The sequence below is a fragment of the Plectropomus leopardus genome, chromosome 22 (genome assembly GCF_026936395.1).
Source record: "Plectropomus leopardus strain MGB_pleo_1.0 chromosome 22, ASM2693639v1, whole genome shotgun sequence".
Classification (NCBI taxonomy): Eukaryota; Metazoa; Chordata; class Actinopteri; order Perciformes; family Serranidae; genus Plectropomus; species Plectropomus leopardus.
This window is the reverse complement of record NC_142197.1, coordinates 26,189,280-26,201,741: the sequence shown is the minus strand read 5'-3', so window position 1 is coordinate 26,201,741 and position 12,462 is coordinate 26,189,280. Positions and strand designations below refer to the sequence as shown.

The following is a 12,462-nucleotide window of genomic DNA, read 5'->3' as shown; positions in this document are numbered from 1 at the left end:
CGGACAGAGAGGAGAGAGAGGACAAGATGATTTATAAATAGGGTCCATCCAGTGTGAAAATTATCAAACCGGTTTGACATTAAGCCAAACACCAGATCGAATCAGCTGCATGACTTTAACCAGGTGTCCACTTGACTCAGCAGCAGCTCCTCACCGTGTCCCAACAGAAAACAAGTGTCTAATGATCACGTATCATCTCCTAACACTGGAGCTCTGTGTCCATGTGAACATTCAATATGCACCTCTATCAATTCATGTAAACAAACCACGCCACTATCAGCTGTGCACTCAAGATTAGACAGGAGACATACACACTTTAAAGATGGGTGACTAGCCTACTTGCAATATAACCAACTGGGAGTAACTTTAGGAAAAAAGAGAGGGATGACTGGTTGCTCTGTAGACTATAATCAAATTTAGGTCACAAACTTGTATAGGGTGCTCATGGAAAACGGTAACCAATAGGATCAAACAGGAGGGAAATCCAGGCACTCCAAAAGTGTGAAATAAGAGAAGAAATTACATAAAAACCCTTAATTGGAGTGGCTAAATCATTAAGAAAGCCAACATGCTTTGACCACTACTGTTTTTCATCAGGGCTTCAAAAACAGGTACCTGGATTTTACCTCCTGTTTGAGCAAGTAACTTAGGCCTACCTTGTTTTTAGCGATGATCATTAAACTCAGCAGAAAAATTTCAGCTTTCTGGCGATCTCTCCAAAGCCAGCTGACACTGTGTTTATGTTTTTGTATTGTTAAAAAGGAAGTTTTGTATCAATAATTTGCCCATTTCAACTTCATAAATCTGCCAGTCCTTGTTCACTGCAGCGTTTTCAAAGCACGCATCAGATATAAACAGAAACACAGCCTCTGATAAAAGTTCAGCTCTCTACCTGCAGTCAGGACAGCTCTTTTGTTGGCTTCAAAAAAGTGTTGCCATGCAGGTGCAGCTTTATTCTTTTTAGGGGAATAACTGATCTCTGCTCCTGTCATCAGCCCAAAAAATAAACAAACATAGTACAGCGTGCACCCCCCCCCCCAAACATGATATTATATTAATCTCGCTGTCATATTGTGTATTACTAATGCAGTTTGAGTTGGATTTAGTGCTGTGACTTAAACTGTTTTTTTTAGCCTTTATCTGATAGGACAGTGTATAAGCTTGAAAGGGGGAAGAGAGAAGGTGTGACACGCAGCAAAGGACCAGCGAACCCACGGCCTCCTTGGGAAGGACAGGGGGTAGCCACTCCACCCACTGAGTTATCAGGAGCCCCAGACTGAGGCTCCTTTTTAAATTTGCCAGAATGTGACACACTAAGAAAAGCCAGTTCAGTCAGTTTGCATAAATTAAACCAGTTTAAACTCATACACTGGACTGGATTGGCAAAACAATCAACCCAATTATTTTTATGAAGACAGAAGATGACAGGGTAGCCCCTCGCCCCAGCCTCAGAGAGAGGATGACACTTCCTGTTGGTTAAGTATAGCAGTCACATGGATGAGTCATGTGAGAGAATTGAACTGTGTGTGTACAAGGTGCGAGGGTGACACCGAATCATCTCACCTGATGTAGGAGAGGAACGTCAGCAAAAACAGCAGACAGGCCAGGACATCAGCTCTGCCCACTATACCAGACACCTGCAACACACACAAACACACAGATTTCAGAAGGGGCCCCTTTGTCAGAGAGCGTTGGTGAGGAGTCAGTGCTGGATGTCCACGTGGAGCTCATCATGTCGCTGCACTACTGTGAGATGCACAACTTGACCTCCTGCACACCGCCGTGTCTGTGGAGTCTGGCTCTATTCACACCGAAACCTGACAGCAGGATGACTGTGATTATGGCCTGGACAGGTGCCCATTATCACAGCCAAGAATGACTATTTAAGCTTGACTGACTGTGTATGTGCACTGTTTGAGTTGTTTTTTTTAACCAAGTATAAGTAACAGTAAGAAATTGGAAACAATTATAATAACTGTAATCCAGCTTGTTTCCCCAACAGCATCTGCTCGAAACAGAGAGACACCCCAATTTTCCAGGAGTTATTTCTGATGACAATGTCTTATATTTCCCACAATTTTGCCAAACAAATATGGCTATAGAATGCTGTATCAATTTTTTTCTCTCACCCTAATTAAAAACCTCGTATTAACCCTGTGGTGGCAGTAATAGAAAAGTCTGGGGATCACAGTGAATCATTAGGATTTATCCTGTAGGGGACATGAACCTCTGCACAAAATCCAAAGGTAATCCAGCTCCAACAGTTGAGATATTTCAGTTACGAAAATTATAATAATTTAATAAATTAAACTAGAAAGACTACTATGCGGTTGTATGCTGATGACCTGCTTCAGCTATAGATCGTGGTGAGACATAAAAAGCGGCAGCCGCGGCCCGAACACAACATGTGTTACAGTCTTTCCTCGTTAGCACAATAAGACACGCTTTAATATTAGTGCCAGCATTGTTATTCAGGGGCTGCCTGGCTCTGGCTGTCTGCTCTACCAGCTAACTCAGCAGCTGCAACATTTCACCATGTATAACAGCCTGTTGGTCAAACTGGACTTACAGTAACTGTTAGCTCTCTGTCTGGGTAGTCATAAACACTATGTGGTGTATATCTTGTTAAATTTTGCAGTGTTTCTCCATGAAGGTGATGTATAGTATCTGTGTGTGTGTGTGTGTGTGTGTGTGTGTGTGTGTGTGTGTGTGTGTGTGTGTGTGTGTGTGTGTGTGTGTGTTGCTGCAGCCGACCAGTGGAACAGTAAACATGTCCAGCAGACAGTGATAAAGAGCAGGCCAGGAGGGGGAAGGGGAGCAGTGAAAAGAGGAGGAACAGGAGAACAAAAGATAGAGGAGAGAGGGAGCAGCATTTGATATCTCAAAAAAATGTTTTGGCTTAAAATGCTTGATTTCATGGCAGCTTTTCTAAAAAGTTTTTTTTTTTTTTTTTTTAAATATTTAAAAAAATGTGATGTAAGTTGCGATATTTGAAACCATTTTTTCTATCATAACAATAATTAATTAATTTTTTTATTCTCTGTTACATAGGTGCATGTCATAACATGACATGCACCTATGTAGTAAGGTATATGTACCTAGGAGTAAGGTATATTACAGATGCCACAGACATCACACTAGTGTTAGCAGAGCTGGGTGAGATATTAGCAACACTAAAACCCTTTCATTCAGCGCAGAGGTTTTCATCGTTTATTCTGGTCAGCGTTTCCATCCAGCCTCAGGCCTGTGTGAGCAAGGCATTACAACACCTGGCTGACCAGATTACTAACATGAAGAAAAACATTCCTGCTTATTGTTCTGGGGACTTTAACAGAGCAAACCTTAGCCACGAATTTTCCAAATACAGACGGCATATTAAGTGCCCAAACAGGGGTAATAACACACTGTACCACTGCTGCACCAAATGAAACAATGCCATTCACCCTGTTCTCTGTGCAGCTTTGGCAGTCACATTACTGTCTGGGCCATATTCTCCCCAGCTACAGGCAGAAACTACAGTCTGCCGAGCCTGTGGTACAGACTGCGAGAGGACGGACCACCAAGGCAAAGCTGGACTTACAGGCCTGCTTTGCCTGCACTGACTGAATTGTTTCTGAATCTCCTCCCTCAGACCTGGATGAACTCACTGACACTGTGACACCTTACATCAGTTTGTGTGAAGGCTTGTGTTTGCAGATTCAAACCTTTTACAACAATAATATACCCTGGTTTGCTGCAAATTCTAAATTTTGGCTTACAGATGACGGACATACTACTTTAAATGGTTCTAGTTTATATTTAAACTCCTCCCCTCTGGTAGATGCTACACAACACTGTTGTCCAAAAGAAACAGACACAACGACAGTTTCTCGCCACAGAGAATTTTTTTTATTAAAAAAAAGTGTTTAGATATATATGATGTTGAAAGGTTCATTTACATAGAGTTTTGTGTTGGAATGTGTTAAATTCTAAATTTCTACAGAAATATCTGATAAATATCATTGTTTTTGTAAATGCATATATTTCCAAACATTGGTTATCAGTCTTTTTAAGTACTCATAATCGGTATTGGCCATGGAAAAACATCGGTTTTAGATTTCAAATATCGGTTGAAATCCACCTCACAGGATGTAACTATGATAAAAACTGAATACCAGGCATATAATGTCAGGAACAATCTAAGTGCCATAAACCTGCAGCACCTAACATCCACCTTACTTGCACATCATATGTCATGTTATCATCTAAACACTGATTCTTGTAGCACCCAGTAGCCCAGTTGGTAGAATGGGCAGCCCATATACAGCGGTTACTTCCTCGCCGCAGTGGCCATGGGTTCGATTCCCACCCTGGCCCTCTGATGCACATCATCCCCTTTCACGCTTGAGCTGTCCTATCTCCAAAAAAGGCAAAAGCCAAAAATAAACTAATAATGTTAATCTTAAACACTCATTCTTCCTTATCATGTCAATATCAAGACACTACATCATATCCACTTACCTCTGATATGAAGCGACCTGCTACATTAATAATTCCATATTAATTCAGAAACCATTTGCACTCTGCACCACTGTATTACTGTTTTTACATAGATATATATATATATATATATGCAGAATATATTTAATTCCAGTAACTGAGGGCACTTTGCCAGTGGATAATTTTCCAACCGTGTTCAACTGTTTAAAATAAATAATTCCAATAAAGGCACAATCCGAGCCAAATGTCTCTTTTTATTTCCACAGGGAGGGTGTGTCTCCAAAAGATTTCTATTGGAAGCAGCTGCAGCCTACTGAAAGATGTGGCTTTCACACTCACACACACACACGCACACGCACACACACACACACACACACACACACACACACACAGACACTGGTTATGAGCTTTTACTTTGGTGTTTGCTGCTCTGTATGTGGAGTTTTGCAAGACGTACAGAACTTGTGTGTCTGTCCATCAGGCAGTTTTCTCTCTAACACACACACACACACACACACACACACACACACACACACAGAGAGAGAGAGAGAGAGAGAGAGAGAGAGAGAGAGAGACTTAAACCTCTTAGAAGTAGAGAGATGAAAGGAGATTATTTACATCCCTAAATGGGTGGTTTCTGAGTGTTGAAGTAAGAAATGTGTGTGTGTGCGCAGATGTGCATGCATGTGTGTATGTACTAAAATCACATTGCTTCGTCACCAAAAATACTTTGAGGTGCCTAGACGGTAGGAGATGAAAGGAAAGAGTAGTAAGTGAGGGATGAAGAATGATGGAATGAGAGGTAGGGAGGTGCAAGATGAAAGGATGCGTTGGGTAGGGGGGTAAGAGAGGACACGGGAGGGACACAGGAGACTTGGATGTCTCTGCATTAAAAATATTGGTGTGTGAAGCCTCTCTCTCTTTATAAACACACACAAAATGAATAATAATATGTTTGCAATATAAGCAGCAGTAAACAGATTGCTTACAGCTGAGGAGGAAGAGCTGCAGTCGCTCTCCACCTCTGTTGCCACCCTTCTGACCCCGTCACTCCATCATGTCTTAACTCACTGTCCTTCACTTCCTTCCACTGCACTGAGAGTGAGTGTCCTGATGCTCAGAGTGGATAACCAAAGGATGGGAACATGAGGTGCTTCATGCTCTGAACTTTGACGACACTAAGGTGGTTTAAATCAAACTTATCAGATTCTTCTAAGTTTGTTCATATTAATGATCAATCCTCCAAGGTCTGTTTTGGAGTACTGCAAGGTTCTGTGCTTGGTCCAAACCTTTTCACTAACATTTTTCCCAAAGCAACATTATTAGAAATCACTCCATGAATTTCCATTGTTATGTAGATGACACACAACTGTACTTATTGATGAAGCCAGATGAAACCAATCAGTTATCTAGGCTACAAACATGTCACGTTAAGGACATAAAAGCCTGGATGAGCCACACTTTCCTTATGTTAAATAAGACAAAACTGAAGCTATTGTTCTTGGCCCCAAACACCTCAGAAACTCTTTTTTGTAAGGATATAATTTCTTTTGACGGCATTGCCTTGGCCTCCAGCATAACTGTAAAGAACCTTTTATTCGCTCAAGATTTATTTTTTGCCTCTCATATAAAACAAACTTCAAAGACTACTTTCTTTCACTTGTGTAATATTGCAAAAATTCGGCATATCCTGTCTCAAAAAGACGCAGAAAACTAGTGCACACATTTGTTACTTCTAGAAAAGGGATCATATTTCTCCTGTTTTAGCTTCTTTGCACTGGCTCCCTGTAAAATCCAGAATTGAATTTAAAATCCTTCTCCTCACTTACAAAACTCTGAATGGTCAGGCTCCATCATATCTTTCAGAGCTCATAGTTCACTATTAGCACTGTGCTCTGAAAATGCAGGGTTACTAAAATCTCCAAAAGCAGGATGGGAGCCAGAGCCTTCATCTACCATGCTCCTCTTTTATGGAACCATCTCCCATTTTCTGTCCAGGAGGCAGACACCGTCTCCATTTTTAAGGGTAGACGTAAGACTTTCCTCTTTGATAAAGCTTATAGTCAGGGCTGGCTCAGGCTTGGCTTGGACCAGCCCCTAGTTAAGCTGACATAGGTTTAGTCTGCATGGGGGACCTTCTAGGATAGACTGAGCTCCTCTCTCCCTCTCTCTCTCTCTACCTTCATCTGCAAACACTCACGTCCTATTAATGCAGATCACTAACTCGGCTTCTTCTCCAAAGCATTTATGCTCCCTTGTTTTGTAGATTTCTTGGATCATGGCTGCGCCCGGATCATGGTCACGGTTGTGCTGATGCTATGATCCTGCCTTGGGCTTTATAAATAAAATTGACTTGACCTGACTCACTCTTAGTGCTTTTTTTTACAATTAGTTTTAATTTCCTGACTACAGCCAAACACACCATAAGCACGTCAGTCTTTATGGAGTCATTAGACATTTTGACATTTTAGTAAAGACAGCCTGAAGTTTTAAAACAAAATAAAAATTTTAAAACAAAGTACTGCTTGAACTATAGCCCTTTTTACCCAGAGGTCATGCTATTAATTCAGCTGTTAGTCTGATTATTAGCAGACGAAAAGGCTCCATATGGATGCAGCCAGTGTGAAAAAAAGATGAGGAGGAGGAAAGAAACATACCTATTTGTCTCACCCCTCTCTTTCAGTTGCTCTCTAATTTGGGTCTATTACATAATTCTTGAGGAATCTGAGCTCAGCTGCAGCTGCCTCTCTGCATCCAGACCCCAGCACAGGGGAAGAGGACACGTGTAAACACACCCACATTGAGTGTGTGTGACTTTTAGCAGGCACACTGTCACCCAGGGCACATTCTGAGAGGAGCTGTGTATCTCCAGTTGTCTGTCCCTCAGCTCTGTCTGTCCCAGCATTCTCCAACAGCCCCAACTCAGCGTTATTTTGCATATGTTAGTATGAGGTCCAGCACTGTGGCATACACATGGCTGATGGTCTCCACACATGGCTGGCATGCTATCAGCAGGGAGAGAACAGGAGGTATGGATGAATGGTGGCTTTTCAGCTCAGAAACAGGAGCCCCATTTACTGGATTGGAACCGACTGACTGACTGCCAGACTAGCCGCCCTGAAAACAGAGAGTGACCGTCACACTGGTTCAGTCACCTGAGTCTGTTTGCAACAAACAATGAAAGAAAAAGGGAACATTCAATCTGTCACTAGTTTCCATTACAGATATGAGCAAAACTTAACAATATTTTCAAAATGTGGATAAAACACAATTGTGAGATAACTGTGTCTCCACTGAGTGATGTTCTGTGACTTCTCCTATGGCGATAACATCCAAGTAACCCCGTCGATGGATGTTCAAAACATTAGCAGCTTTATTTCTATTGCAGCCACCACACTAGCCATCATTATTTCCAATCCAAGGCCACACAGGCATGTTATGGAGCCATAATGGAAAGGCAAGCTCCTTATACACAGGAATGGCCACATATGAGGGATTTCTTGGAGGTGACAGTCCACGATTTCACAGAGAAATACGGATGACCCGCTCAACTTTTGAAGAGTTATGTAATGCAATCACACCTCTTGTAGCTCCTGCTGCATCATGAGGGAGCCAGTTCCTACTGACAAGCACATAACCATAGTATCATGTGACCTAGAAAAGGCAAAAAAGTGTTTCCATTGCATTATTGCCAAATATGATATATTTTTTTAATATAACTTATTTAAAAAAGGAGAGAGAAAAAAAGCCCAAAAGTATCACAACATGCATTGCAATGTTTCTGAAAAGCTGCCATAAAATCAGGCATCTCAGGCCACAACAATCCCAAACAAAGCCCACAAAATCCTGGAGGGACTAAGTGGCAGCGCTGGCTCTGGAGGTAGAGTAGTCCCCACCAATCAGAAGGCTGGTGGTTTACAGTTCACTTCACATGCTCCCCAAAGATGTGCAATGTTCACTTCCTTTTGGGAGAAGTATTAAACAACAAGTAGTTCCAACCGAACAATCTGATTGGTCAACAAGACATTTAGAATGTGCTCATATCAGCATGACAGCACACATTCCTCATCACTTAAAGTTTTACTCCACTATTTCCATGGCAACGTTGTAACTTGGTGCAAAATGAAGATGGCAACAAAACTGCAACAAAATTAATTGTTTTGTTAATTTTGTTTTATATAGTGAGCATGGTTTTGATGAATAGTTGGAAGAAGATTGGAAGAATGAGTTGTTAGGATATTTGAAAAAAACAAATGATTAAACAAACACTCATTACAGTCTGTTTTGCAGCCATCATAACTGTTTGTAGAAAATTTTTACTCAAGCAAGATGATTTCTGGGCTTAACTGAGAATTTGCCTGGCAACAAATGACAGAAATTTCCTCAGAGGACAGGCGAAATTTCTTATACCAGTACCAGGAATATTGCATAAGATCTTGTTTAGGACAAATGTTAAGTAAACACAGCTGATAAGATGAAGTGTAACAGCCATTTTTGAGCCACACGACTCGTTTTAGAGTCCGGCTGAATTTCAGCTTTGTCGGGCGTTGTCTGCTGTGTAGTTTACAGAGGGAGAGTGAGAACCAATCATCTGCTCCTGAACACCATCAGAAGGTCAGGTGAATTTCTGACAAGTCAGAAATGTTGGTCGGCCGACATAGGCTCTCGAACAGTTGAAGCAGAGCCAGAAGTGGATTCCCCAACATTAGTTCCTTTTTTTCTCACTGCACCAGCTTGAAGTGGCACACAGAAGCATCTGAAAACGCCGTGACAACACGACTCTGGACGGAAAATATGCCTACCGTTAACTATTAAGTTAACACCAGTAAAAGCAGCTAGCTTCCCTCCAGTTCTCTATGCAATATGAACAAGCCATCTGCGAGTCCATATACGCCTCATTTCCCTGGAGGTTTCAGCTCATTTCACAGATTATCAAGCAAGCATACTTCTGCCTTGGTAGCATCGTTGTTAATACCTGCCTCGTAGCTTTCAAGTTAATTTTTAGTGACAGTTGTTAGTAGCCAGGACGGTCCGCGGTGGTGACGGGCCGTTTTCACACTCTGAGCTCTCATGTCATGGCTTGACAATCAGACTGTACAGTGTGAGCACATTAATTGTGAGCTTTGGCTTTACACAGCAGACAATTTACTTGTACAGTATAAGCTGGAATTATGAACATTTCTAAAATCATGCAGTGTATGCCTAGCTTAAGTGTTATGACCACACTGAAAACATTTGTTTTGAAAGGCTAAACGCTATCAAATATGGATTATGGCAGAACATTTCATTAAATAACAACATGTTGTGAATATTGAAAATGATAACATCAATATTTCATTACTTTTGACTTTTGGACTTAACCATGCTTGGAAATGCTTGGCATCCTCCATCGGCTTTGCCGCGACGTGGAGCTACTACCTAAAAAATAAAGGTAAAGTTTGCAGATGTAATAGCTAAATCTGTTAATGGAAAAAATCTTTTTTTTGAAGCAGATATCTTAGCCGTAACAAGACTGAGCCAGCTGAGCATTTCTGTGTTCATAGCTGTGGTATTTATTTAGTTTGGGAAACCCCACAATCTCTAGAAAGTTTAAACAGTTGGCCGGCAGACTCAACAGGGACTAGAAAATGTGTCTGCAGGTCGAAGGTTCCACCTACTTGCTGGCAAAGTGGACTAGCTTTCATTACATATAGATTGTACTGATGTGACAGTTTTCCAGTTATTAGTCAGACTCCCTGTATTTCCATGGAAAAGCTTGAATACATTTTGATGATATATTTTATTTTGTTGATAATGGTCTATAATAGCAATATTATTTAAATTGCTACTTCCTAATTTTCAGCAACTTGCACAGCACTGACCATGGCAGAGGGTTTATTAGCAGTAAGCAAGATGCTGTAGTGAAAACAAATCTGTGTGAATGGCTGCTGAACATTTTCAGTTTAGAGAAACACTTGGAAGGAAAAATGTCTCTCTTTGGACTTGGACAGGCTTCATCTACTTTCTCATGCAACAACCTTCCCTATTTCCTCTGGAAAGGTTTCTGATTCTCTCTAAAATAAGACTGAGTGAGCCCATTGGTGGAAATGAACAGCAGCCAATTGCGTGGGTAAAAAATGTGCTTCTTCTCCTAACGTGTCAGTGCCTGTATGTGTGTGTATGTGTGTGTCCACCAATCAAATTCCTTATCAGGATAAGAAAAATGAACTCCATCTGGTCTTAATGACAGAGCCTGTTTATACTGAGCTGAAGTCATTTATCAAGCTGTGTGAGCCGGGTGTGAATGTGCCTATTTCAATCCATGGGGCTCTTATGAACATTTGCATAATAGTAGATGAAATTCTAAAATGTGCTCATTTGGGGTCAAACATTAGGATTGAGTTTGGATGGCTAGTTCCATTTTAAAACCTGATCAATCAATCTATCTATCTATCTATCTATCTATCTATCTTGGGCGGTATCACAGAATCACAGTACACCAGGGTATGTTAGATGTATTTCGAAATCCTGAAGGTGTGCTTTTCAATACCATCATAAATGCTTTTTCTATCAAACTCATTGTATGTAGTGCACAGCATGCACCACAAGAGCTCAGTCTGGGACAGGCAGCTGAGCTGAAAGAAAAAGAGACATCTAGTGGTAGATGGAGACATTACAGGACTGTAAACAGCTGATGGCCAGCAGGCAGAGAGAGACTGTGGGGAATAACAACATGTTTTTTATATCTAACTTGGGTGAATTAAGGATTTATTTGGACCAAACTGGAGCTGCTGATTGTTGGAACAGTGGACTTACTTACCAGATTAGACTAAAGACCTAAAGGATCAGGACTCAGAGGCTCAACTTTATAAGTGGGGACCAAACCATGTTGAGACTTAACAGTTATTAAAAGAATCAATCCCGAAAATCAATCCCGAAAGTAACTAGCAGCTAATAAAGGGGGGCGAGAATTGGGGAAGCCTCTCGCCCAATGACAGCTGGGATAGGCTCCAGCCCCCCCCCCGCAACCCTTACAAGGACAAGCCGTTACGGACGATGAATGAATGAATGAATGAATGAGAATTGGGGTGTTATGCCACCTAGGATACAACCGGGATAAAATTCAAGCAGCAGCAATCTGCACCAGCTGAAGCCGGGCCACAAAAGATTTACTTATTTTGTTCTTTAAATATTTTTGACCAATTTGCTGACCAGTTCTTGCAAAGTTGCTTATTGCTTTTTCCCATGCTTTCAAAAGAAAGAAGGTGTCTGAGTGCAGCACAAGAATAGTGAAGTCAATCCAGGTTTTAAAGGGGTACGACATGAAAAGACAAAGAACATGAACAAGCCTGAAAAAGACAAAGCTGACTTGATTTTGGTAATAGTTCTCAGCTGGAAGCAGCAGGGTTTAACCAGAGTGTCGACTTTGGGTTTACAGTTCAGTTGAGAAACAATTGTAAAGCTTAAATTTCTTGTTGAACTTGTTTGCAGCAGACACACACAGCCAGGAGCTGCTGCTCCCTCCTATCTCCCAGTCACATCCAGTCTCAGTGTTTCCTCTTCTGGCAGCTTGAATGGCATGTTGGGAAATGAGAAGAGAAATCAAACTCTCACCTCTTCGGGCCCAGAGACTTTGAGACCTTATTTCTGACTCCTTCACGCTTCCTGCTCTCGCTCTCTTTCCTGTCTTGTCGTCCTGCTCCCCTCGCTCCCAGCTCACTCGCTCTCTCCTCCTCTTTGTGTCTTGATGTGTCTCTGTGCGGGGAGTTAGGAGCGCGCTCTGGCAGGAGACCTATCTGCCTGCAACCCCTGCTGCTCTCTATTCATCCCTCCCTCCCTCACTCCCTTCCTCCCTCTCCGCCTGCCTCTCGCCTCCTTTCATCCCCCTCCTCCACCCCATCTCATGTATTTCTATTTCTTTGCTCAGCTCTTCCTCCATGCTGCACACACTCCTCTGCTCTGCTCATCACACACGTTCCCGCTTGTGTTGATTCTGCTTCTAAT

At 41.8% G+C, this 12,462-nt stretch overlaps 1 protein-coding gene across 2 annotated transcripts in view; it reads right to left on the bottom strand.

Moving 5' to 3' along the window:
* The window catches only part of tmtc1 (transmembrane O-mannosyltransferase targeting cadherins 1), a 94,711-nt gene that overhangs the window by 65,410 nt on the left and 16,839 nt on the right, over positions 1 to 12,462 (bottom strand). For both annotated transcript variants that reach the window (XR_015775499.1, XM_042510941.2), the window contains exon 3: positions 1,564 to 1,637. Coding sequence is in view for 1 of the 2 variants with exons in the window: in XM_042510941.2 (XP_042366875.1) it covers positions 1,564 to 1,637 (74 nt within the window). In the remaining variant the exon portion in view is untranslated. The remainder of the gene's footprint in view (positions 1 to 1,563; positions 1,638 to 12,462) is intronic.